General features: G+C 42.3%; 4 protein-coding genes across 7 annotated transcripts in view; 2 read left to right on the top strand and 2 right to left on the bottom strand.

The window, feature by feature from the left end:
- LOC117610094 (uncharacterized) overlaps nucleotides 1–20,423 on the top strand; it is a 60,817-nt gene extending 40,394 nt beyond the window's left edge. For both annotated transcript variants that reach the window (XM_034337059.2, XM_034337061.2), the window contains 3 exons: nucleotides 14,876–15,130; nucleotides 15,471–16,282; nucleotides 16,502–20,423. In XM_034337059.2, the coding sequence (XP_034192950.2) occupies nucleotides 14,963–15,130; nucleotides 15,471–16,282; nucleotides 16,502–17,009 (1,488 nt within the window). In that variant the 5' untranslated portion in view covers nucleotides 14,876–14,962 and the 3' untranslated portion in view covers nucleotides 17,010–20,423. The remainder of the gene's footprint in view (nucleotides 1–14,875; nucleotides 15,131–15,470; nucleotides 16,283–16,501) is intronic.
- LOC117609935 (uncharacterized) lies at nucleotides 7,884–10,773 on the bottom strand. The gene is made up of 4 exons (XM_034336713.2): nucleotides 10,575–10,773; nucleotides 9,562–9,825; nucleotides 8,896–9,491; nucleotides 7,884–8,821 (listed from the first exon to the last, which is right to left on the bottom strand). The coding sequence occupies exons 1-4, from the start codon at nucleotides 10,760–10,762 to the stop codon at nucleotides 7,884–7,886; spliced, it is 1,986 nt and encodes a 661-aa protein (XP_034192604.2). The 5' UTR covers nucleotides 10,763–10,773.
- LOC117610091 (outer dynein arm-docking complex subunit 4) lies at nucleotides 10,903–13,866 on the bottom strand. Its single transcript, XM_034337055.2, has 6 exons — nucleotides 13,706–13,866; nucleotides 13,380–13,642; nucleotides 13,020–13,298; nucleotides 12,431–12,857; nucleotides 12,088–12,351; nucleotides 10,903–12,033 (listed from the first exon to the last, which is right to left on the bottom strand). Exons 2-6 carry the CDS (start codon nucleotides 13,618–13,620, stop codon nucleotides 11,406–11,408), a joined length of 1,839 nt encoding a protein of 612 aa, XP_034192946.1. The 5' UTR covers nucleotides 13,621–13,642; nucleotides 13,706–13,866; the 3' UTR covers nucleotides 10,903–11,405.
- A 3,645-nt stretch (nucleotides 20,424–24,068) lies between the features above and the next one.
- Nucleotides 24,069–26,278, top strand: LOC117610119 (solute carrier family 52, riboflavin transporter, member 3-A). 3 transcript variants are annotated; one of them, XM_034337123.2, is made up of 3 exons: nucleotides 24,069–24,400; nucleotides 24,799–25,110; nucleotides 25,195–26,278. In XM_034337123.2, the coding sequence occupies exons 2-3, from the start codon at nucleotides 24,878–24,880 to the stop codon at nucleotides 26,276–26,278; spliced, it is 1,317 nt and encodes a 438-aa protein (XP_034193014.1). In that variant the 5' UTR covers nucleotides 24,069–24,400; nucleotides 24,799–24,877. The 3 variants fall into 3 exon arrangements, with proteins under 3 accessions (XP_034193014.1, XP_034193013.1, XP_034193012.1); XM_034337122.2 differs by having other exon boundaries at nucleotides 24,069–24,495; XM_034337121.2 differs by having other exon boundaries at nucleotides 24,069–24,533.
- Nucleotides 26,279–26,748: the final 470 nt, after the last annotated feature.

Here is a 26,748-nt window from a genome sequence, read left to right as displayed (position 1 = left end):
GTTACCATAGCTCTTGCCACGTGTTTCGCTTCTAAACGACCATTGGAAAGAACGTACGAACGGGGTTAAATAAATTCGCCGTTGGAATAGGAGCATCCCACGCGTGCGATATCAGTGTCTTCCTTCGTGTTCGAAAGCGGTCAGCCACTTTCTTTTCTTATCGACCTGAAAGCTACTTTTCTGCCTTTCCTTTCGTTGCGAGAAAACAAGCTCCGAGTGGATGGGTGTGTAAATAAAGTCGCGTTACGGAAGAGGAATCCTTAAGAAGTCATTCTGAAAGCGTATTTTTCAACCGAAACCTATACATATATTATACAATAGAAACAGGCAGTTCCGAAACTTCGGACTGAAATTTCATAAATTTACATTCAACTACCAACTGGTCCACGAAGGAACAGTTAACTCGCGATACAAGCTTTTTCGCTTGAAATGACGGTGACGGTGGTGGTGAAAACGGACGGGAAAGCGGAAACGGTCTCGGAGAAAGTTCCTGTCATTTAGTTCGAGTGGACACTCGTACTCTCCCGGAGTTGTTAACTTTCGTAATTAAAAAATATGTCGTCCGAGCGTTTGCATTAAACATCCGGTGGGAGACATTTTCTCTGGGAAGGAAATACCGCAGACGTCTCTCGGAAGTTTCGATAATTCCCTCTTCTGTCTTTAGAGAAACTTAAATTCCCTTAATTTACTCTTCCTAATGTGGTATCGTAAATGAATTTACGCGAAAGTAGCTCGCAAAATCAAAGTTCTTCACCTGAATTATATCCTCACCAGAGTCTTCCTGCCTTTAGAATTATGTATAAACTATTCTAAATCCTAAACTACGATACTACACACGCGTTATTCCACGGGATTAATCAACATTCTGCCATTAAGTTGATTACTTTGTAACGCGTCGATGCTTCTGGGATTAATTATATTACAGTCCGGTTATTGGCGTTGATTATATCGAAAAGCCTTTCCCGTGAACACGTAAGCCCTCGAACGAATTACGTTAGGGTGATGTGCGTGTGCCGTAAAACAATTTTCCCGCTGAATTTTTTATCCGATAGAGACGGCCGCTCTGTTCTTCGGCGTGACCTCGGTTAAATTTCGAGCCAGTACTCCCGTTTAAGTATTCGTTTAATTACGACATTAATTACGCTCCCGCTGCGATAACCTTGCGCCATCTCGCGTCCTTGATAATGCGTGGGTGTGTTCTAATAATTGCTCGATGAAATGTCACTTCACCTTACCTCGCGTCAAGTCGCTCTTTGTACCATCTCGTTCGACTTTCTACAAGATTTATTTTTCATCTTTCTATCAAGATCGACGCAAAGTATTCGCGACAGTTTACTTAGCTATTCTTTACTTCAATCGCGTGCAAATTATAATTTCAACGTACAGCTTGAAATATTAAATTACAAGATTGATAATTAAAATGTCCGGAGAATTTAATTAACGCTCAGCGTTACTTGGCTCGTTAAGGATTTCATTTAGTCGAGTAATGGAAAATTGAATAAAGAAAAATGCTTTACGTCGACTGAAAGAAGCGGTCTCATTTACATCCACCATTTTCGTGATCGTTGTCGTTCGATGTAACAGCGTGCATCGCGTTAAAGGATTTCTCATCTTGAAAAAAAAAAGAAAAGAAAAGAATTCTGTGATCATCTACGAACCCTGAAGCCGCGCTTTAATAAATAATCCGCCCCCTTTCGTAGTCTTTTTCCCTGTTCACGATGACACGGAGAGACTGCGACCTCGGTACATCAAGGTGAAAGGTTCGACGGTTAATACCTTTCCTCTCTGGAGACCCTTTCATGTACGCGTCAATTATTCAGTGTCCCTGGCTCGGATAATTTACTTTAATGACGCAAAAAAAAAAAGAAAAAACATCGGTTTGTCATCTGTAAGATAGTAAGATGTTTACGATTAAAAAGAAAATAAGATAGAGAAGGATAACCCTTCCTTCGACAATTGGCCGTAATCCAGAATTCTATAAAGACGATGGTAGAGCAAGTTGCTCGAATACCATCCGGAAATATCCGTTTCATCCTGGGACACAAACGTTTCCGATCCATTTCCGTGAAGGATTTCATCCTTGTGACTTACTTATAATTCCAGCTGGTACGAGCCTCCTCTATTCTCGAGCCGCTTTCAAAGCTGGCTGACTCTCTTTTTTGGCTTCGGAAAAAGGAGATCCCCGCGGCACATTCTGTAAAGGATACCACGAACGAGATTCTCTCGACCAAACGAACCGTATTTCGACCTCTTTGCCCCTTCCGCGAGACCTTACCCGAGTCTTTGCCTCGTTTTCACACCGCGTTTCACAGGACAATTATCGAGAGTGCCTTAATCAGAGGATTCGTCACTTCGATTCGAGTTGATGATATCTTAGAGTTTGATTTAATTAGGATTTCGGGTGATAGAAGGATCAGGATAGGTACTGTGCAGATATAGAAATATGATTAGGCAAACTCCACCCTCTCGCGTTTAACCCTTTGAGGAACAGTGGTAATTAATACTTGAATAAAAATTTCAAATTTTTTCGACCTGGGCGCTGGGTACCAGGGTACTCGAATACTGGGTGCTGGAGTACTAGAGTACCGAGGTCTAAGGTACTGGATAACTGGAGCACTGGGTACTACCGTACTCGGTGTACTCGCGTACTGGATACAAAGACACTCGCAAGTGTCAACAATGCATTCGTATTACCCCAGCTTCTCGTGCATCCAGCTAAAAGGAAATTTAAAATCCTCTCGTGTTGGAATTCGATTTTTGAAGATGCATCCTGCATTCCAGTTTCCGACTGCTCGCGGAATATCTAGCGGAACGATCAATTTGCTATTAGGATGCGATGAAAAGAACCGTGCGATAGAACGAACGGAGAAAAACGATTACGTTTCTTCAAATCTAATCTTCCGATGGAAATTGCAAGTTGCATTTGTAATCGGAGAGAAAACGTGCATAAATTGATCGTATCTGATCAACTCTCGTTTAACGTCTGTTCCGTTGAAAAGTTGCCACCCACCGCGTAGATATTTACATACGTTCCAAGTAACTAAGCCGGCTGCAGCAAACAATGCACTTCTAATAGATGCACCAGACGTTTGTGCTTTCCATAGTTTTTCTCGGTACGCTCGGCGAGGGATAACGTTACGGGAAATCGATAAGCGAGCTTTGCAGTCGAGATGCAGATACGAAGCAGCGCATCGAAGCAGTGGAGAAAATCGATGGAAGTTCGGATGGGAATCGCTTGAAAACAGTCGGTGGTATTGAAACGAACTGTGAACTTTGAACTGGAATCTTGAACTGCGAATCACGGCGCGTGTAACCTCGAATCTTGATTCTGAAAATTTTCGAAAGTTAATGACCAGATCCAGTTGGTCGTGAAATATGGAATACCGTTCTGGTCAGAAATTTGACGATGAGACTGATAGTTTGAAGGATGATCGTCGGGAGCGAGGTGAAAATCGTTCTGGTAAAATTACAGATGGGTGGAATTTTGAAAATTTGTTGGAGCCAAGGGAGCCCTTGGACGTACTCTCGTCACGTAACGTAATTAGGAAATTTGGGTCGAGGATGAATATCGCTGGGATATTTATGAGCTGCCACTAGACACGTAAAACTTGACCAGGTAATTCAACCTGGAAAACAGTTGCAACCCGAGTTCATCCATAAAATAACTGCGGCATAGGATGTAATTCCTTTTAGCGGAAGTCGCGGCTTATCTGGGGAATACTACCACACTCCTATTGCGTTCAAACTTCATATGTATATATATATATGTGTTAGGGTAGGGGTGACGTAAATATAAAGTGTCAACGTGCCAAGATATAGAAGAGTTCACCTTTTTGGGGAATTCTCTTCAAGAAGATGGCACTTAAACCATTTAAATTGAAAAAAAAAATCTTAACCTAACCATCGCGAAAAATGATAAGGGTAGGCCGAAATGATATATCGATTTGTGGTTTTACGACTTCCTAACTGGATGGAAAATCTACTAAAGCATAGACCATTGGTTAGAGAATTTTAATCAAAAGTTTCAGTTAGCAAGAACTCAATAATGAAGTGGAAAACCCACAATTATCGGCGCAACTCGAGATGCAGCAGAATAATTGTATCAGGTTTAAGCAATACTCTGTGCGTGTGTGTGTGTGGGTCGGCATATTAATTGGTACTACAATTTACACTGTGGAACAGCCTTTCAGACCCGCGCACCGATGTTGCGAACAAAGGACAAAGAGAATCGCGTGGTCCGGCAAAGTTAATTAGTTATTCGAAACCCGCCGGCTACGAATAACGACGTTAACGATGCTTATCGGGTTGTCTCCTCAGGATCGAAAGAGAACCTTACACGTTTCTACGCTTTTATATACCTTCAGCCAGCACTCGTTACTTGAGAATCCATCCATTTCGTGGATGAGGTGCTTTCTACTTCTTTTTCCTTTTCTTTTCGACGTATGTTCAAAGGAATTGAGTTTCCATTGTTACCTCTCTCTCTTTTTTTTTTTTAAATCAATAGAGAAGGTTGTTCAAGTATAATGGGTGATGAAATTTTTTTTAATAAAATTTATCTTTCACAATAAATTCTTCTCGAGATCCATTGTTGTGTAATAAAATTCATTTGACAAGCTATCGAGTCGAGGGTAATAGAAAAACAGCAAGTATCCCGAGCATTCGTCTTTTCGTTTCCTCTCGAATGAAACGATAATCCAAAGAGCCTCTTTTCTCATTCTTTCCCCATCGACGTTCGACGATCTTTCATCGATTGTTTTCTATTCCCGAAGCGTATTCTCCGCAACGTTACACCCAGCCTCGAGGAAATCTTCTTGATCTGCCCTGTAAAGCTCGTTGAAGAATCCTGATTATTCAGCAGCTCAAATGAAAGCAGAGTACGTGTCTTGGGTCTTTTGTAGATCACGAGATTCGCTGTTTGTAGAGGCTAAAAACGTTCTACGATTTTATCTTGATAAGACCTAGATCCACTTGTGGAAAAACTTTCTTCTTAAATCTCGAGAGAGGCGCAGGGATCGTCGAGGAAGTGTGGAAAATGTTTTAAGGAAAAGAAAAAGGATTTTTTCATGCTACGGTACTATTCTCTTGCGTATTCCACGGTTGTGTGGAACCGCGTTTTATTTTGCGGCCATACGCGCGTTGTCTGACAATTTTTAGCGGTCCTTTTGTTTCGCGGTTCGATTCAAAAGACAGGTGAAATTTATTGTCACCGCGCACGGGACACATTCGTTCGAAGCAGCATTTTGTTTTACAAGCTTTAATTGTTCGTTCAACAGGCGTTCGTACAGCGGAACATATTCCAGGAATCTCTGTTGATTAGTGTCAGACTCATTTAACACGTTTTTCGTTCGTAAAAAACGGGACGAGTTAATGAAATTGTTAAAGAATTCGGTAAAACGGTGCTCGGTGGAAATAACGTAGACGGAGTATGATCCGTGGTGTAAATGATTCTCAGAGACGTATTCCAGTTTAATTATCTTAATTGGATTAAAGTCGGCGTTCCTCGGCGAAGCAAGAAATAAAACGAGCCCACTTTAATGAAGCGCTACGAGCCTCATGAACCTTTGAAATTACATGGAACGAAGGTAGAAACTTGAATTCCGTGATACAAAATTCGGGACTAACCAGATGCGAGTTGCACGTCGGTGATATTTCTAATTTCTTTTGATCCGTCAACGCGTTATAACAACTATTATTATCCTGTAATTTCAGCTGACCCGCATAACATTCAACGTGTTAATTAACGTTATTTTCAATGGAATTAAAATCGTGGAATGGTTTTCCCGAATAAATCGACCATTTTCAAACCCTCGATAACCTAATAATTATCTCCGTAATTGAATTTCTTGTTTGCCGTGAAACGCGTTCGTTCAGCGACTCTTCCACGTTTCGATGCAATGAATAATGCATTCGAATCTGACGCGAGCTGTCCGACTGTTTTGCAACAATAATCTTCTTCGAACGATGCGAAAGAATAAACTCGATGTTGAACAATGGTATTGTAATAAACGCACGCGTGTCGACAATGGCCATTATACGGCTGAAAATTAGAATGATTCAATCCTCCGGGCAAGCTTTTCAACGAACAATACCGGGGAGCTGCGCTGTTTCAACGGTGAATATTTTAATTGAAAACTCGCGCCGATGGAACGTGACGCGATAGCAATTTGCGCTACCTACCATAATTTGCGTTGATCGAGTTTTAATCAGTGAGAAAGTAGTATCAACGAATCCAATCCACTCGTCGTTGTTTACAACATAATTATCACCAAAGAATATTTTTATTGCAATCAAACACGCTTATACGCTATTTAACGCTAGAACTATCAAACCAGTCAAAATGACTATTTTAAATTAGAAATTTTATCGATAAATTTTTCTTAAAATTTATCATTTAGAATAGTTCTAGCGTTGATACTAATTTTTTATTGAAAAAAAAATCGTAAAAAACATAACGCACCTGATCGGGAATCGAACCCTTGTTTCCCGGCTAGTCGGCGACATTATTGACTATACTACTGCCACTTCTTCCAAACTATAGAATATTAATTACGCTTTATATACAACGACGAGAATTTGATTACTCTTGAAATTATACGCGTTGTTACTCTGTTAACTCGCGAGAATATCTCCGTTGACCAATTTCCCGGTGAATACAGTGACAGCTGACGAGACGAAACCGCACAGGAAACCGTGCGCGTTTTAGCGAATTCGTGACAGGAGAAACAAGCGAGGAATTCAACAGGATATATTCGCGTGACAGAAACAAGTCGTTTACGTTTGCTGGTTGTAGCGAAAAGAATTTATAGCACGCGAAAAGTTGCATACTTGAAGCAACTTGTCGTACCGGAAGTAACGAGCTGGAACGATCGCAGCATGAGATAACGGGTTACACAAGTGGCTGGTCCAGCTTTTCTCGCGACAATGTTACGTAGCTGAAGACCGTAGAAACACGGAGCACGAACAGCTATTTCCAGCGCCTTGATGACCATACAAAAGAGGCCTGCTGAGAACACATAGGTAGCTCAACAGGTAGCACTGAAAGTACCTTTCTCCCTCTCGCTTTTCCACTCTAGCCTCCTTTTATGCTCGACGAGTCCGCTGCCTACGCACGCACCTTTTTTCCCTTTCGATTCGACACCTTTCAACTCGACGTCACTCCCGACACGTCGAGATCGTCCGTCTACCGGAAACTCGGTAAAACATCGGATACGGTGTGTTCGGGCTATAGACAGTTAATAAATCTCGAAGGGGGATGTTAACGAGGGGGTTCGCGAAGATCCCGGAACCGCCAAGTGATTTCAACCCCTCGGAGAGAGATTATTCCAGGGGAAGTAACGAAATAGCGATAGTGCTAACGATCGAAGCTCAATTAGCCCGTTATCCCTGCCAATGAAATTCCCTAGCCCTTTTTCTGCCCGACCGACTAACGTTCTGCATTCAGAGGCGAATTAAACGGGAGTGAAACCGTATCGAACGAAAAGTTCGTTCCCCGTTGATGGTGCAAGTCGAGCGGAACGCTCGATCCAGGACACCAGTCGATAAAACGAAAAATAAAAAAATAAAAAAAAAGAGAGACTGCCAGAGCTTCTCTTCGCTTGACGTTTCACGGGTGCTCAGGCACGTTCGTTGAATCCCCGTTGTTCGGCCATCGATAATGCGAATGAATATTCAGTCGACCATCGGAACTCGACTGATAACGGATAATCCCGGTGCGTCCAAGGGAACTGGGTAATGGTAGATTTACTATTTCACGATGGAACCTTGTATCAAAGTAAATAAGACAACCCCATAGGATTTTTGTAATCGCGTATACGATGAAAGAGGTACTACTAAATTCTACAGAGATAGATGTTTGTAAATGGATAGGAAATCGTTTCTGAAGGTCAATGATTCGTTAGGATTTTGTTCTTGCTATCTTGGCAGGATCTCGGTGTCCTCGACTTCTCTCTATCGGCGTCCCCCGAATCCCTGAAATCGTCGGACCAATCTTCCTCGAGTAACTCCTTCTGCAGCAGTCTGACAAGCTCCACGTGTTCCATCTTGTCTAACCGGTCAATCACTTCGCTGAAGAGACCGTTCTCTAGATCTTGATCGCTCTTCGAACCTTCGCTCTTGCACGCTTCATCGATCATCCCGACTGTCCCTTTTTCCTCCTCCTTCTCTACCTTCGAGTCTCCGCCTTCGATCACGTAGGTAGCCGTAGTGTTGGCGCTCTTGAAAGAAGTTTTACTGCTAGTACACCTCAGCCCTTCTTCGTCTTGAACGTCCTCCGAAATTTCTTCTTCCTCATCCTCCTCCACTTCTCGAAGTTTGTCGGTAGAAAAAGAGGAAGACGACGTGGAAGATGACGAAGAATGGTCTTGTTCTTCGGAGAAACTTGCTTTCCTGAAAGTAATGTCTCCTCTTGGTAACTCATCTTCGTTCGGAACCGACGGTTCTTGGCTTTCCTGATGTGATTTTACCGGACTGGTTGTATTCTCTGAACGCATCGTTATCTCCTCGTCCAGAGATCGGTCACTGGCCGAATCATCGTGGTACTCGGTGATCATTCTCTGAGTGAACATGGTGGTTATCACGGTCTGTTCGCGACTTACGAACATACCGGATCGTCTCGGTTGTTCGTCACGGGAGGAGGCAGCTGTTGGCTGTTTAAACTGGTCGCTGCCGAACGGGTTACTTTGCAGGGCGTGCGCCACCTGATCGATAAGGTTTCGGATGTAGGACAGCATGGGAGTGTCACCCTCTTCCTCCGTGATCTTCCCGGCTACCTGCAGCTCCTCCACCGCTTCTACGAATCTACCAAGTTTCGCCAGGCTTACACCTTGAATAAGAAGAAGAAGAAGAAGAAGAAGATTGAAAAGATTAACCTCGAATAGTAGACTTTCGCCTTCTTACCTAGAAGTAGCTTCCCATAGAGCAACCATTTCTTCGATTTCCCTTTTACAGCAGCGTCTACGCACTCGACAGCCATTTCCATCGCTTGATTGTACTTTCCAGTCTCCAAATAACATCGTCCAATCTCGTGCCTGATCCAGGCTACCGGAATAGGTTCCTTCAGGTCCTTGGACAAATGTTCCCAGGACTTGGCAGCGGCCTCCAGGTGTCCAAAACTTAGATGCACTTTTCCCAGAGTGACGAACGATTTGTAGATCTGTGACTGGTCGCCGGTGCTCTTGCATAGACGCACCAGTCGAGCAACGTTGCTCACCGCTCGATCGTGTCTGTGAAGAGCGACGTGGATCAGGGACAAGTAGTGATAAGCGGCTATCTGATAACGAGTCGGGTCTTGGAATCCTGCCGATAGGAGAAGCAATTCCTGGGCTATCTTCAGTGCCGCGGTCATTTTGCCGGAATCGAAGGCAGTCCGTAAGTTGGTTAACGATTGATCGGCCAGCTGTTGTTTCCTCAGCATCGATTTGTTTCTTGCCAAGGCATTGAACGGTCGGGGAGACGGCAGGGTCTTCCATAGGGTCTTATGGGCGTCGAAGTAACTGGTAGGGTGAATCGATTCGTCGTTATCTTTCGCTAATTATCACGAATGGATTTCCACCCGGCAAATACCTGAGAATCTCAGCCACCGACGTCGGATTCGGCGACTTCTTCAGCCTGTCGTTCGCCAGAATGGCGGCCGTTTCCGGGCAGAGGCTGACGGTTAATCGTTCGCCGTTGTTCACGCTCGGCAAAGCCTTTCGAAGAGCTTTCGACGGATTATTGCAGGAGCTTATCGTCGCCGATGTTCTCCTGGCTGCCACGCTGTGACTACTGTCCCGAGGAAACAAGTTCGCGGCACGATGGTACAGTACCAATGCCGTTTCGTAATCACCGCTGGAAATTGCGATTCGACAGTCCGCTTAGCAGCAATTAATTATGAACGTGGCCTGAAAGCCCGTTTGAGCAATTGAATTTCCATCATCGTTTAAGCCCTGAGAGAATTTCCACCGGATAAGCCGCAAACGTTCGCGAAAGTTGAGTTAAAAGTGGATGAATCAGATAATAGCGATAATAAAATGGCTATTTCAAAATCGAGAGCAGAGATGAAACGATACTTAAATGGACATGTTGTTTATGATTAATGAAAATTCAACGAGCTGCGATAAATTTCCAGTGAAATTTAAACAGCATCGACATAATTTTGCGCTCGGTTACGGTCCCACTGACAACCAGGAACCTGGGTCAATTGTACGTGTTTCGCAATTACCTATGTTAAAGTAATTAAACGACTGCGTACAGTAGATCGAATAATTGTAGCAGCCGTTTCAAAGGAATAAATTAATTTCGTTGATTATATCATTAAAAGCCCGGTGGAACTGTGCCAGAGTGAAACCGGGTGAACGTTGGCGACGAAATTGAATCGAAATAATTCCAATTAATTGCAGAAAATTTTCCTTTTTATAGCTTTACATCGAGGTAATGTAAAGAGCGAATGAAAGGTTAACATTCTTCTCATTTTCCAAATCGAAAGAAGAAAAAGACACGTAAGTGAAAATGAAAATTTTTCAATTTCACTTCTGATTCAGCAGTCAGCAAAGCTAATAAAAGATTGAAAATTTTTATGCAAATTCGTAGAAACATGCCTGCGATAGAGCTTATCAGCCTCCCGATGAAGAGCCTGAGCATATTCCCGGTTGTTTCGACGGCCAATTTTCAAGTCGTTTTTCCTCTGCACCAAACGAGCACGATTTTCCGCATTTTCCACCGCTTTTCTCGTCTCGTTCAGATCGACCAGCTCGCTCGCAAGGTTTTCACTCGCTAGGACAGCCATCGCTACTCGAAGCTCGAATTTCTTTCAGCCTGAATTTGTCGCGAACGTTAAAAGCAATTTTCAAGTAGCGATGTTAAAAAATTTTGATCGATCGAAATTGAAGATATGTATATATAACTTTTGAAATTGTATTTATGTACAGAAATTTACAAATTTACAAATTTACAAATCTTCCTCACAAAAGACGCATCGATAAAATTACACACGTATATTCGGAAAATTCTATATTGATAATTCCTTATGTTCATGAAATATTTCCAAGGAATCAGCTGAAACAACCGTCGCGCATCAAGATTATCCCTCCGAAGAACGAGGGAACACCATCTTTCCTCCCACGTAAACCCAACACGAATTCCACGAACTCGAAAGCTCCCCGTTTCGAAGTTCCGAAACTTTAAATGACGGATATGCCTCTGTGATCCAGTTTAACAAGGATTGATCGATCATTCGAATCAACAAGACATACTGTTCGATGCCTAAAACTTTCCTCCGACATTCCTCGTCATTCGTATTCAAGAAACTTTCAACTTTTCTCTTAAATCATTCGTTTTAACGCTTTGAACGCCAAAAGGCCACTGACGGGCATAAACGTTATTAACATTAATATTTCGAGCGATCCAACGCGTCGGTATCGAAACGATCCTCATTCGAATTTATTAAAGTCCACGAAACCGGGCCTCTCCACGGTCCGCGCGAATTGTTGGAGCAAAGCATCCCTTGCTTCCTTCGCAGGATTCTTGGGAGGAGCGGACAAGATGGTCATCCTCTTACAGGGTAGTTTGAACTTTCGATCGACCGTCTTACAACCCGGCATCACGGATAATCTTCGTTTGGCAGGCACAGCCTCCATGCTCCTCCAAAGGTAATCCACTTCGGGCTTCATGTCATTCGGCATCAGATCGAGGATCAAATGTTGTCTAGCCGTGATCGCGTCCGAATCGATCAGCTTCTCCGTGTCCATTTCGTCGATCACGTTGATCGCGTTCGTGTAGAAATCGACGAGAAAATCGAGGCCAAGTTTCTTCGAGCTGGAGAGCGCGTGCAACGCGACTTCCTTAGCTTCGTTCCGGTAATTCTGATTGATTTCTATACGGAGTAACAAGTGATGGGTGTTGAGCACCCATTGCTCGCTCTCTGCTTCCTGACCCTTTTTCCGAGCCTTCTTTATGTAAAATCTGGCCAAGTCGTGGCGGCGGATGTCGATCAGGTGTTTGGACAACTCGTGGAACAGCCAGGCTAGCTCGAGGGGTTCCGAAGCCATCGCTAATCTCCTACACCGAGAATTTATTCATGTAATCAGTGATTGCACCGGAGTGTCGGCATACCTGCGAAAAACTCTGAGAGCCTTTTTTCGGTTGATAGCCTTCACCCAGGCGATGTCGCAGTCCCTTGGCAACTCGGCCACCCGTATACCCAGATGATGCTTCAAATAGATTTTTCTGATCCGGTTACTTTTAAAACCGGATAAATCACGGGCGTCTATGTACATCCAAGCGACCATGTTGTAGACTGCGTCCAGACACTGCTGCTTCAAGGGGAACATCTTCACCGAGTAGGAATCGAACTTGTCTTTAACTCTATCCACCATTCTAACAAAACCAAAATGATCCAGTTCCTTTTAGCGGAAGTCGCGAACGGTAGGTTGAATAGCTTTATTATTTTATTTACCTAAAGAACGTAGTGTATTCTTTGCGCATTCTAACGTCGTGCAAACGACGCAACAGGAAATCCGCCTCGATGACGATTAAATTTCTACGTAACTTCTTCTCTTCCTCCATCATTATCCTGTGACCCTTGGGTATATTTCTTCTTTCGAAGAGCATCGTGTAGAGAGGTCGTCGCGTTCTAATGATGTCTTGTCTACTCTGTGTTTCTAAATAAATTCTCGTTGCCAGTGCACGCAGCTCTGCTACCAAGGCTTTGTTAGGCGGTTGGAGAATATCAGGATCCTCGGATATATCCTGGAGAAACTTTTTATCGTAGGCTAGTTTCCCGAGAAAGATCTTCGCGATCACTCGTTGGAGCTTCCTGAAGGCAACCTCTGCTTGGGCTTCCGGATCGTTTACTTTGAACTTCGAGTTCCCCTCTTCGAAGCCTGAAAGATTCTGTTTCGATCAACCTCCGTAGGTTTATTTTCGTACGCTTTAATAACAATTCACCTCCTGTACGCTTAAATAAATATTAACTTTACACGGGAATATAATTTGTTTAGGTAAAACGTATTAAGCGAAACGCATTAGTCTGTCTGTTCTCCTACCAGCAAGCTCGTCAACTTCCTCTTTAAGCATCTCCATCAGTAGCTTCCGGTGCTCCTCGAGCTCCCTTATCCAAGGGGATAGAAGTTGAAACGCTATGGGCGAAGTGTTTCTACCCATGCAGTCCTCGATCGTCTCGTTCCCCTGATATATCCCATGCTCGAAAAATGTGACTCGATACTTCTGGTAGCCTTGATAGGCATGCATTAAGCTGTACCCGAATTCACTGATCTGGAATAACGTTTGAAGCATCATGTGCCTCACGTGGGTGTAGGTTGGATCTAAAAGCGAAAGCAAATGATGTCGCGATTATGATCGTAGGAAAATTTTAATTATTGGAAATCAACAAGTTTCGTACTAACATATTTCCCTGCATTTCTCAACGGTCTCCACTGCCTCCTCGTATTTAGCAAACTTCATCAACGCCTTGCATAAACCGATATAGGTTCTAAAATCATTTTCTTGACCCTGCCTGATAGCCTTTTTAAAATAATTCTCGGTTTGATAGTATATATTCATATGAGATAACCAGTATCCCAGTTCTCTGTAAACTATACCAGCCCTGAAGAAGTCGGGTTCCTCCTCGCCTTTGATCATCGGCATCTTGAATTTCGCTCCGTTTCGTCTTAAGGGACAACAAATTTTTGGTTAAAAGAGAAATGTAAATTAAAGGAAAGTGAAAGCTAACCTGTCCTACAGATGAATACACATTGAAAGGGTATCGAAAGGAACACCCTTGGGAGTTTAATAGGTCACTCGTTAATTTTGCACCCACGTCTGGAGACTGAATTTCGTTTCTTGATCACATTTTTATAAAATTCATATCCCTTTTGGTATTCCTCTCGCGAGAAGAAATTTCACCAGAAATTTCAATGACGGATGTTCCCTTGCGTTTTCATAAGTTTGAAGTTGTTTGCATAAGAAAAAGAAGCTATTACACCAATTATTTTTCAAATGGAACAGTTCCCTTTTTAGACTCGAAGATCAAAGAGAAACATTACCATTTGATATTTTAAATCAAAATTTAAAGAAGTTCTTAATTGAATTTGTTTGAATTGTAACGTGCTGTTCGACTAAACCATCAGACATCTTTCGGTATCTATTATTAAAAGAGATAAATCGGAGAGTTGCTGTAAAATTAGTTCGCGTTTCTAGTTTCACGAGTAGCTCCTTTGAGGCCGGTGTAATCCTCTTTCGGTTCTAAAATACTGTAGCGTCCAGGTAAAGCTCCTTGTGGCATTAATTGTCACGCACAGCAAGGGATTATATCGAAATGGCCGAGGTGGTTTTGCGGCTGCTGCATTTTTCCACTCTATCTTTTCTTTTCTCGTTGGATCAACTCGGATCTCGAAACTTTTTTATCATCCGTGTATCTTCCATTCCTTTGCTACTTGCGTTTTTAAGCTTCCGAATTATGAATATTTATAGCGTTGATAATTGAAGTGGATTTTGTTAACGTTAATCAATTTCGATGGGTTTTAAGGGAGGACGATGATAAACTTCACGTTACTTTGGCCCAATTTGCAAATCCCCAGAGATTTAACACGAGTCTTATTCCGTAAGCGCCGTATCTGAAATGGTCGCGGTAGGAAAATGGAACAGAATAAAAATAGGACCATCTTTCACGCTTAAATGGAACTATTCTTTTATCTGTAGATTACCGAGCTTTAGAAACCCCTTTTTTTCAGATTTCAGAATAAAATTTAAAAAATATTTGTTGGGTATAATGGCAAAATACTGCGAACTTGACGGTCCGCGCGAAGTCCACTGAGCGCCTCTCCATGGTCCGCGCTCCTTCACCGTCGTATACGGCTAACAATGAGATTTAACAACCGTGTGTTTCTCCACTCTGTTACAGAGTATCAGTTAAGGAGAAGCGTCGGAAAGCGTCGGGACGTCGGGCAATCGTGGACCATCGGTTTAGCTGTGCCCTCGAGATGCGGTGATGGCTTTGCTGTACAGATTCGCGCAGCTGCCTGACAGCAGTGGCACGCGGGTCTTCTCGTTCGTCGTCACCAGGAGCGTGGTACGCGATCCCGAAAGAGACGTCACCAGCAAAGAGCTCGTCTGCGGATTCCAACGATGGTCCGTCGCGTTTTCGCGTGGAAACAAGGTGAGCGTACCAAAGCGTTTAATATTAACCCATTCCGTCCCGAATCATTTAACATTAACGTACCGAAAGAAGAACAGTTTTGCCCTATCGGTTGACGATCGAACAAATGTTTACCCGTCGATTTACTCCGTCCGTTCGATTGAACCGCGCAATCCGTGTGTTCGTTTAACTTGAAAAATCAATCGACGGCGCGGCGATTAAATTCAATTAACCCGAGGACCGTTCGTTTTGCGTGAACGCAATAAAAACTGCACGATTAAGTCGCGATAACCTACGCCACGATATCGAGAATATAATATGGAGGAAGGAATAAAAATTCCCTTGTTTATCCTGTGCGAAGGTGTTAGGCGCATACCTAGTATGGCGGGGAGCCTCGAGGAACCTGCGGGTCTACGTGGACTTTACGTTCACGCTGTTGAACCGGGAACACTTCTCGATGAACGAGGGTTTCTCGGGCAAACGCGTGAAATTCACGTACGAAGCGCCTGCACAGGGGAACCGGAACTACATCCCAGTGTCGGACCTGTACAGTCGCAACTTTGCCGACACGAACGGAGAGTTCCAGCTGGAACTATCCATGTCAAACGTGCGGACGGTGTACATGACCGAGCTTAAGATGGCCAGCAGCACCTTCCCGGCGGGACAATCGAAGCCGAACAAATTGGAGAGCGATTACTTCGCCTTCGGGGGTTTCGATTGGAATCTGGTCATTTATCCGCACGGGAACAAGGAGCCGGAGGGTTACCGCGGTCACGACAGCGGCGTCAGCGTTTACCTGATGAGGTTAACCGGGTTCGATCATCGTTGCCGTGTTAGATACAGCGTTGCACTGGGCGAAGGAGATCGCAGGATCGATTCCGGACAGATCGAGGACCTGTCCGACGCGGAAGGATGCGGCTTCGGCTGGCATCCGAGGGTCAGGTGGTCGGAGATCGCGCACAAAGGCGTGGTACGACTGTCTCTCGAGATGGTCGAGGCTAGAACCATCTGCGAGATTGCGGTCCAGGCACGCGGACCCTCTGTCCTACCCGCCACACCGTGCTACGACCGGGATAAACAGGCTTGGACCATCCGCGCTGATCTCCACTCGGACACTGTCAGGCTGCACTTGGTCTACAAGGACATTCACAACGTCCCGAGGAACCATTTGAGGTTGGTAGTTGCCGTTTATCGTGATTCCATGTAACAGTAGCGAGCATTACGTATGTAGATCCCGTGTCCCAAGAGTACCAGCACGGTAGTTCTACCTAATTCCGTCTCTGTAATCCTCCCCAAGCTCCTATAGTTAAGTTCTTGGAAGCGCATTTGCATTAGATCTCCTTTGCGTAGTACCCTCCTCTAACAAAGACGATTCCGACTTCTCTTCGGCAGGTACGTTAGCTGGTCCGCGTACCTCCTACGAGACGAGGATCCGAAAACAGCTGCGATCAGCTTACCGGGTGGTCCGTTCAGCCGCTACTACGCTCAGGAGTCCGCGGACGAGGGCATAATCATGGAGACGAATCTGGACACGAACGAGGTGAAGGAAAATCACTGTCCCTTTCTAACGGACAAGGGTCAGCTGAGGATCCGGCTCGAGTGGAACGAGAGCCACTTGCTGTTCCAGGCTACCTACCACAAATACGACGACGTATGCCGGATCCACAATCAACAGATGAGACGCGAAATAGCCTCGCTTCAGGCAGAGAATTACAGCCTTGAGAGGCAGCTGTTCAGTTACCAGAAGAGCCTGGCGTACGCTCAAGCGCAACAGCAACAGCAACAACAGCAGCAACAACAACAACAACAACAACAACAACAACAAAACCAACAGCATCACAGTGGTGGTCATCAGGCTCACCTGGAACGATCCGCGTCCACAGACACCGAATACGCCTGACAAGTGGAACAGATGCAGGCTATCGAGCAGCCGGCTACCGGTTGCAGGCGACAATTACCGACCGTTCAGGAGAACGACCATCGGGTCCATCAGAACCTGGTCAGGATGATGGACCGACGGCTGAGCAACGTCCAACTGCAACAACACCTCTACGAACCGGACGCGACACCGTGCTCGCCGAGGCAGAGCGTCGATCAGTCCCAGGAACATCGTCGCAGTATCGTCCAGCAACCGAAGTCGGCCCGTTCCAGCGTCGGCAGATCGGACAGCGGCTCGGATCGTGGGAACGATCGTTACTCGGCCGCATATTATTTGGGGTACGTCGGTCAGGAAGCGCACAAAAGACGTAGGACCACTTTCTGGGAGACCCTGACGGGTCTTGTCTGCTCATTGGGCGCTTTGGCTTCCAGGGCTGCCAAGATGGCCACCAGACGGGGCGAGCCTCTTTGAAGAATACGCCTTCGTTAAAGGACCACCGGACGATAATTGGCTGCGAAAACGGGCACTGGGAACGCGAGAATTGTGATGTAATGTGACACAGATGTCGAGCAACACAGACACGAACGGTGAAGGATACGCGGATGTGACTTTGTGCTTTCATTTTTCACTCGTCATCTCGCTTAGAGAGCAAACAGAGAGGAATGATGTCGAGGTTTTTTTTTGATGTTTCCGTGGCTAGCACGATTCGTCCATAAATCCTGTCGGCAAAGAAGAGTTTTCCATTAGAAAGGAGGACAAAAGCGTTCCTTTCCTCCTTGGCCCAGCACTGTGATCGGACTTGCCGATCAACTCGACAATATGGAAGAGGCGAAGAGGGACGGCGAAAACACCTACGACGAGGAAAAAAAAGAGAAAATGATGAATCCTATTGTACCAAGATGGTTACGCTAGCGCAACAACGCCGAATCGATCACTTTCGTCCATTTTTCGTCGATAAAGTAGGACAGGAGAGAAAGAAAAGGGACACATATCTCGTACGTTTTTTGACTAGAAACGACCAGATGATTCGAACGGAAGAGATTCGGCTGAAAAGAACCAAACACGTAGCCAGTTAGAAGCTGACGTTTAATAATTATTCGTCATAACGATGATCAAACTCAACACAAACACGTTAAATTTGGAAAATCAATGGGAATATTAAGAAAGGGATCTTCTCCCTGGATTCCATTCCTTCATTGTCCATGCAAACACAATTCTATCTACTTGTCAATTTTACTAAGAGAACTACAGGAGCAGAACAAAAGCTATTTTCACTCTAAAGACTTGTTTTTCACCTATCGTCTGCGACTTCTTTGATAAAATAAAGGAATCCGTGAGCGGTGTAGCCACCGTTGTCGTGTAACAGCGTATAATTATGGTAGAGTTACTCGTGATCGAGTACAGAGAAACAATTTAACGATAATTGATAATAACTTTTAGAGTACAGTCGGTGTTACGTAAACGAAATTAGGGGAACGAAGGGACTCGATCGAAGAGGACGTTCGCGTTCGTACTAGAAAACGACCATCGGCTTTCGTCGTGATAAGTCGAACAAAAGACCAGGGTAAAATAAAAATACGAACGTTGATCATCGTACAGAGGGTTCGTTCGTATCTCGAGGAAACTTTAGATTTATTTATTTATCACAATATACAATTCTAAATGAATTTTAAATCGATACTCTGAATTGACAAGAATAATTCAAGGGATAAGAGATCCTTATTCCCTATCGTTCTCAGTTTCCGACACAGAATTCTAAACTTTTCCTGCTGTTTAAAAATGCAGATGTCCTTTCCATGGAAACTTTTTCTTTCGACCCAGAGTTAAAGATTTCCATAACAAAATCTTTGTTGTTTCATAACTTGCAAAGTTCAGGCACCGTTGGTATCTTTATAAGTTAAAGTAGTTTTACTGGAAAACAAGAGACACCTCGGTGCTTTATTTTTCAACAATTACAACTTCCTCGAAGCGTTAAAAGCAATTAGAACTCTCATCGTTAACCTTCGATCCCCTCGACCTCGCGTTTCAAAGCTTCGTACTGTCTCCTTTCTCCGTTTCTGTATAATTGTACCTGCGAACGGCGTTGCATATTGAAACACGTGTTCACATCTGTTACAAATCGGTTGCGGACGCGATCGATACGGCAGCTCCTCGTCATTTCACATCGTATACACGTATAACGAATCACCAGGAATCGTGTACACTCGGGTGCAATGTAGGCTTTTCTTGGTTAAAGGTAAATCAAGGGAGAGGAGACTCGTTACATGCTTTCGATCTTGAGAAAAAATTGGCAATCAATGTATCAACCAAGAAAAGTCCATTTTCATGCAACCATAACACACAGGTGCTGGAGCTCGTTTGTACACACTCGACGCCTAATTAAAAGCACCGATAGGATTTCCTTTTACAAATTCTTATCCTTACGTGTACAGTGGACAGTAAAAGTATTCGGGCACCGTTTAAAACAGAATGCCTCGTTTAAAATTGCACCAAATGACTTGAGATTTTTTGAGAATCTATACAAATTAATTTACTAATATATGTGTTTTTGTCGTTTTAAAAAATTACAATTTATATCAACGCGAACGGTCGAACGATTAAATACAATTCCTCGAAATAATTATCTCAATCACCGTAGAAAATCGTGTATCGGTGCTTTTAATTAGCGACACGCTAAAAGACACATCTCGTGAAAGTTGTATCCCTCCTCTGAAGTAGCGGAGTCTGTATACTTTGTATATAATTGTACTAAAACTGTTGACGATTTAAAGGAAGAGAATTACAAGAGTTGTGCCTATATAATATGCGCGAAGCTAAAGAAGGATTTCAAAGAGGATCGTACGATCGAGATTCCATTCCGTCGAACGGTACCGTTCGTAATTTCGTGTAATTCGCGTTATCGTTTCTGCTCTAATTGTCGCCACAATATCAGCGTACATTGCAATTACCCATACGCAGTGTCTACCACCTCTGTTGCAATTTTTTTACCACGCCTGGTAATTCCCGTTCTAAACGAGCTTCGTTAACGAGTTGAGGAGAAAAAGAAAAAAAATTGTGTTTCGCAGGTTTAACGATATTCTAATCGTTAGTCATATGTAGGTCAAGCTTAGCGCAACTGATAAGGAGCGACACGTGGACATAACTAGATCCGCGACTGATAAAAGGAACAAACAAGCGATCGTAATTATCCTCCAGTGTCTGCTCGTCTACGAATCACGATGGCGCATCGTGAATTCAGTTCCTCCTCTTATTTTACTTATTTCTTGGCGACAAGGAACAGCAACAAAGTTTCTTCGTGTCCGTATAAAAAAAAAAAGAAAATGAATGAAATGAAAAAGGGATTAAGCAAAGACGATCATGCGATCCTCGAGGATCTACGTGTACGTTTTTCTGTAACGTGATAGAGAAAATGAAAAAAAAAAAAAATAGGGGAAACGATCTCTCGTGCAGCGCACGCGTTTTCCAAAATGTATCCTCGATTCAAAAGTTTCTTATCTTATACAGTGGTATAATATATAAAAGGACCACCGACGGAAAAGCTTGTCAGAATCTTCGCCTAACCGACCCCTCGGTGCTTGTCTCGGTCGACGGTGAACGGGCGGAAATGATGCGACAATACGTTCACAAGATCGTCGAGGCAAAGTTCGAGGATCTTAACGGCGGCAAGAATCGATCGTATCCTAATAATGTCATTGTATTGTTGTGTAATTTGTCAGATTTTATCGATCGTGTAATTCGCGAACAATGCGAACTTGTACGAGTGTCCCGTGAGTTCGCCGATTTCACCCTTTCCCTGTTTCACAAGAGACTAGCGACGTACAGGCATCTCTCGTGTATCCCTACTTGCCGGTCTTACTCCCCTGTTCCAAGGTGTATTCGATCCAGAATTTTCTAACGAAAACGCTTACGACATGCGTGACAGCAGCTCTGACAATCGCACGTAAACCCGATCGAAGGGTGTAATCCTTCGCGTCCGTCAGCGTTGACCATTTTTCAGATTCCGCTTTCGGGTCTAATTGATGTTCAAGCGCCGAATAAACGTCGCGCAACACTCGCGAGAAAATTTGAAAATCATACTTGGATGTTCTGAGAGAATGTAAAAGAAGAAGAAAAAAAGAAAAACACTTTGACGTCCATTGGAGTAGGTAGAATATCCAGTGCTCGAACGTTTCGGATACATGTACAAGGTCCAATAACCGGATGGCTTGGATACCTTGGATATCTCAGTCCGTGTTGAGATATTTCAGCTTGAAACGGTATGCAATTTTCAAACCCTGCAGTGACCTGAAATATCCGATAGCAACGTTTCCCATGCGCCTGAAATATTCGATACGAAACGAAGAGTACTTCGTTTACCGGGCATTCTTCGGATTCTACGTGAATTTTTCTTCCATTCTGACCTGTTCGATGACCCAGAATAATATCTCGGAGCGTTCGAGCATTGTAGAAATGAAAGAAATTCGTTTCTTAATATCCAGTGTCGGCGACGTTTAACAAGGCGGTGGGTTTTCAAAGTCCTCGTGCCCGTGATTCGGTTCGGCACACTTCAGTCAATTAAATTCACTATCACGAGGACCGAGCGCGGGCATCGTCGTCGAGGAGCAAGCCGAACACGAAGCGGAATACATACGTATATGTAGATTTACATATATAGATTTGGAATTTATCAAGCAGAGACCAGCGTGTCAGTCGGGTCAAATGAGTCCCTCAGCCTCGTCCTTGATTCTCTCTCCTCTATTTCTTTTTTTCCCCCATATCTCTTATTATCTGTATTTCCACGATCGTCATTGATTCGCGTAGCGAGTCCGGGCAAGCATCGATTGACCTCCGTAAACATTGATAAATTAATCCTGATGAAATAGACCTGAGATCTTTCGTTTATTATCTAACGTAATAATTCCAGCTTGGAAATTCATCCATATAGTTTATAGAAAGTTTGAAAAACGACGATAAAACGGCGCGCTTTCGTTCGATTATGTAAATATCAGACATTGGCCTCTCGCCATTTCGGTGCCGGCAACGATATTGCTCCTGCTCCAACCTCGCATAATTAATTTTTGTCCATCGATATTCCAGGAGTGTAACTCTTTTCGAGCCGGGGTAGAACGTTAATATCGCGCTCGGCTGCAGGTTATCGGTTTTTCCTTAAAAACGGGATATGAAATATGAAAAGATATAGCGTCGTATATTCGTCATCGAGCCCGGCAGAATTCCCCCAGAAAATTCGTCTGATAGAACGTGGATATAGCGAACGACTTTCATCCCTTCTTTCTTGGAGCGAGTAATTATTGAGTTATTTAGATTTTCTTCTTTAGATTTTGGCTCTTCTGGAATCTAATTTTATCTCCTTCGTCGCCACCATCGTACTGTAATCCCTATTCCTAAGATCCTATCTCATTGGATACTGGGGTACCACAATATTATGATACGACCCGACATGGCAGTGGTGAAACTAACATCGAGACAGAATCTATCAATTCTGAAAGAAACGAACGTCGTGCACGCTGACGGACGGTGACGCCATAAAACAAATATCGATTCTCTTAGGTCAATTTCGTGGTAAGGACCGTTCACGAATCGCGATCGTCTGCGAAACGATTTACAAACTCGATCGCACCTATTTCCTTGCTCCTCCATGCAGGAGCGAAGGTCACGTTTTTTCTTATCGACGGAACTTCCCTCGTTCGCGATGCACCCCCATCGTCGCGTTCCTCGTGCCATTTTATCGTCATCCTTTTGTTTGCTGACTGCACGCTTTAAGAACAAAGAAAGATACATATTTTCTTTTTTTTTTTTTTTTTCAGTCACCAACAGGTTTAACGGCAAAAGATAAGTTGAAATATATGCATAGGTACACGCGTAACGACGTTGGTAGAGCACGTGCATTTATATTTTCTGACGATAATGTCAGGAACTTACGATATGTATGTGTTATAATGATTGTATTTAGTTTCGAACGGTAATTGATGGCACGACGACAAGAGGGAATCGACACGATCTAGTCGAACGAGCGTTTCCTTTTTCAGCTTCTAAATCCTCGTCCGACTCTTTTTCGATTCAATGTATGTTCGTACTTTTTACGCACGATGTAAACGCACCTATTTACGCAGCAACCTTTTTTCATTCCGTGTGATCTATTTAACAGAAAAGAAGAAAAAAGAAAACGTTAAAAAAAAGAATAATCATAATGATGCAAACGCAAAACCGTCACATGTTTCTCAGAATTTTGAGACGTATACTAATGTACTTAAACCATCTGTGAGTCTGCCTCGTCTTTTATAAAGTTCTTGCTATATTCAACCGATGCTGGTATTTATTCCATATTATCTCCTGCCCTGTAGAATGAAATAAACATGACACTGGGAAAAACCTCCCCCGGAATCGCCACATAACAATACTTCGGGGGGTCCTCGAAACCCCGACAGGGGTATTCAAAATCCCCGCCAAAGGGGCACTTGCGCCATCTATCGACAAATTGCGGAAACTACTCGCCGGCTAGTTTCCGAGATGTGCCGATAGATGGTGCTAGTGTTCCGCTCTGGTGAAAACCTAGTCGGTAAGTCGTTGAGTAGTTTGCGCCGTTTTCGTATAGATTGCGCTACGGTCGAATATAAAAGATTTTAATTTATGGCGGTTTTTTTAAACTACAAGTATATTAAATAATTAGTTTAATAATTTTGCAATTTGTATACATTAGATCTTATTTATTTTGCTTTTTGAATTATTAAGAATTGATTTCATTAAACCAATCGTACTCCCTAGCACAAAACTCTAATTTCGAAAATAGGATTCTTGATCCGCTATTGTAAACTAGCAGAAAAATAGTTCATTCGTTTTGCATAAATATTTTACATGAAATATTCTTTACTTTTTTTATTTTCATGATTAGTAATCGCGGCAGTATCAGTCCCTTCATCAAAATAAAATGAAACGGCTAAAATGAAAAGAGATTCATTCGAATTGATATATAGCTTTATTGGATTTCGCATCGATCAAAGATATATGATAGTGTCTATTATAAGCCAGCAAGTTTGATTTAAGAGTCATATGTTTGCTGTAATTGACTCTCCCACCTCTCCTCTTTGATTCTGCTGTTCTCCAAGAATGATGAATTGCCATACGAAATTGCATAACTTGAAAAAAATTAAAAATTACGAAACATAAAAAAAAAATGAGATTATTTATGAAATAGATTTGCCGGATAGTTAATCATTATAAATGACTGTCGCAAGACAGTCGCAGACAGTCGAATCGCAATTGTCGTCTGAATCATATGTTATGTGTCAACGTTAATACCATTGTTTTATCGCGTTATTACTCCAACATATTTACATAATTGTTTTTTCAATTGTTCGACACACGCAGTCGTGAACGTTGAAGACAACTGCGCAGACAACGGATACAGAAGCTCAGTTAAGTCTGCTTCATTTATATATATACATCGTCTTTTTATAGTTGAGGTTATGTTTCCTATGAGACGAAAGAAAAAGAAAAATATCCTGAAATGGTACTAAATAATTATTAAGATCTCTACGGTAGTGAAGAGTAAGTGTGAAAGCATTTACGTGGAACCAAAAATAGTGACAACAAATACTTTGTCGCAAGTACAGATCAGTATTATACATTCTTAAGACTATAATAATCATCATCAGGATTATTGACATATCGAATAAATCACGATATTATAAATGACACGTTATGCCAATTTAATTACTGCATAAAATATTTCCAAAACTTATTTGTTTTTACTTGGCTTTACTACTTACTCTGTTGTGTATCTTTTGAGATAAAAAACGATAAGTTTTTGTAGAAAAAAAGGCTTAAAAACGGCAACATACGGCGAAAGAGTACAGGAGGAAAGTTATCCGACCAATTTGCATCCATTATTAATGACTAATAAACAACAAAACATGTTGAGCCAAAAATTAAGTAACAGAAGGCTAACAGTTGACCTCCTTGCGCTCATGTTTGGTCTTGGAGCATGGATTGGAGTCAATGGTATATATGTTCAATTACCTCTTCTGGTGAACAAAGCTCCAGAAGGATGGAGTCTTCCAGCACATATGGTTATGCTAGTACAATTTGCTAACTTGGGACCAATACTTTATACATTATATATAAAGTAAATATATTGCAGTCACCTGTATATTGAATAATTTTATTAATTTTGTGTTAAAAATTATCACTATATTGCTTTCTGTTTCAGGTATAGTAAATGGGCATGTGAGAAATATATTATATACATACTGTTAGCAGCAGGTGCAATGTCCACAATTATATTAGCTTTTGTATATGATAAAACATCAGTAATATTTGGCAATGAGCATTCCACTGCTCTGTTGTCCTTAATGTTTGTAACTGCCACTGTTGGATGTACGAGTTCAGTTCTTTTCATGCCTTACATGAGGAACTATAGAGAGATTTATTTGGTGACCTATCTTGTAGGAGAAGGGCTCAGTGGGTTTGTGCCTAGTCTGGTGGCATTAATCCAAGGTGTGGGTGGAAATCCAGAGTGCAGAAATGCCACTACATCCAAGTCAACTAAAGTAGAGCTTGTACCTTATTATCCAGAACCCAGGTTCTCGTCTGAAACATTTTTTATTTTCATTGGTGTGTTATTTTCATTGTGTTATCTGGCCTTTTTGGGATTGAATACTCTGTCTGTTGCTGTTGGAGAACGTGTTAAACATGCAGGAAGTATGGAAACATTACCAACAGATACAAGAGCACCTCCTAGTTATAAGACCAATTCTGGTTGGACAATGTCTAAACAGGTGTATTCTTATTTATTAGTTATGATGGCAATTGTTTGCTTCCTAGGCAATGGTACATTACCAAGTATTCAGTCCTATTCTTGTTTACCATATGGGAATATTGCATATCATTTGACTGTAACATTGTCATCAATGGCTGGTCCATTGGCAATGTGTTTAGGTTTTGTTATTAAAATACCAAAAGTGAATTTTCTCACTAGTCTCATGATAATTGCTTTAGTATTATCTGGGTTTGTCTTTTTCTTAGCTGTTAAATCACCTGCACCACCTTTACAACATAGCTGGGTAGGTGAATTTCTAGTAGTTTTATCTTGGATATTGATCAATGGTTTAATAGGTTTCATAAAATTGGGTATCACCACGTTGTTCAGACCTGATCCTGGTAGAGGTTTGTATTACACTGGTGTTGCAACCCAAATTGGATCTCTAATTGGAGCAGTAGTTACGTTCGTTCTAGTGAACCATACAAAATTGTTCCAGTCTTATTCCCCCTGTTCATTAATTCCAGCACAATAACAGTTGTTACAGAATATAAATAGCTCAATTTGTAATCATAAAATTATGCAAAGATAATTGGAAAAGATGAATATATTTTTAGTTCCAGTTATTAAAAATAAAATTGTTATATAAATAATAATGTTATATAAAAACATGTTATGTAAAAGACAGCATATAGATCTTTGTAAATCTGCAAAAAATATTTTTCTGGACCCAAGTGAGATAAATATAACGCATTTTTTACTTAGACTTTAAATACAGTACATGTATTTTAAAAAGTTTGTGATTCAGATGAATGTACAAGACACAAATGTACTTAAATAACTTTACATATTTAGATGTTCTGTATATAATAGAGTAATAGAGGATTAAATTTTCAAAATTCTATATCTAAAATGTGCAATTTTAATATCTTCTTAAAAATTTTACGTATCTCAATAAGTGCAATATGATTATCAGTTCTATTAGAATCGCACGAAATCTTAAAA

The sequence above is a fragment of the Osmia lignaria genome, chromosome 12, assembly GCF_051020975.1.
Source record: "Osmia lignaria lignaria isolate PbOS001 chromosome 12, iyOsmLign1, whole genome shotgun sequence".
NCBI lineage: Eukaryota > Metazoa > Arthropoda > Insecta > Hymenoptera > Megachilidae > Osmia > Osmia lignaria.
The sequence above is the reverse complement of the archived record's forward strand: the minus strand, read 5'-3'. Positions and strand labels throughout refer to the sequence as shown.

What these genes read in the sequence shown, in the direction of transcription:
- LOC117609935 (XM_034336713.2), bottom strand. Translation starts at nt 10,762, where the DNA reads ATGGCTGTCCTAGCGAGTGAAAACCTTGCGAGCGAGCTGGTCGATCTG. An exon ending in GCTGATAAGCTCTATCGCAG is followed by an intron (nt 9,826 to 10,574) that starts GCATGTTTCTAC and finishes CGCAATTTCCAG; the next exon opens with CGGTGATTACGAAACGGCAT. An exon ending in CTATGGGAAGCTACTTCTAG is followed by an intron (nt 8,822 to 8,895) that starts GTAAGAAGGCGA and finishes TTCTTATTCAAG; the next exon opens with GTGTAAGCCTGGCGAAACTT.
- LOC117610091 (XM_034337055.2), bottom strand. Translation starts at nt 13,620, where the DNA reads ATGCCGATGATCAAAGGCGAGGAGGAACCCGACTTCTTCAGGGCTGGT. An exon ending in TGAGAAATGCAGGGAAATAT is followed by an intron (nt 13,299 to 13,379) that starts GTTAGTACGAAA and finishes TTTCGCTTTTAG; the next exon opens with ATCCAACCTACACCCACGTG. An exon ending in GAATACACTACGTTCTTTAG is followed by an intron (nt 12,352 to 12,430) that starts GTAAATAAAATA and finishes TGGTTTTGTTAG; the next exon opens with AATGGTGGATAGAGTTAAAG.
- LOC117610119 (XM_034337123.2), top strand. Translation starts at nt 24,878, where the DNA reads ATGACTAATAAACAACAAAACATGTTGAGCCAAAAATTAAGTAACAGA. An exon ending in CTTTATACATTATATATAAA is followed by an intron (nt 25,111 to 25,194) that starts GTAAATATATTG and finishes TTTCTGTTTCAG; the next exon opens with GTATAGTAAATGGGCATGTG.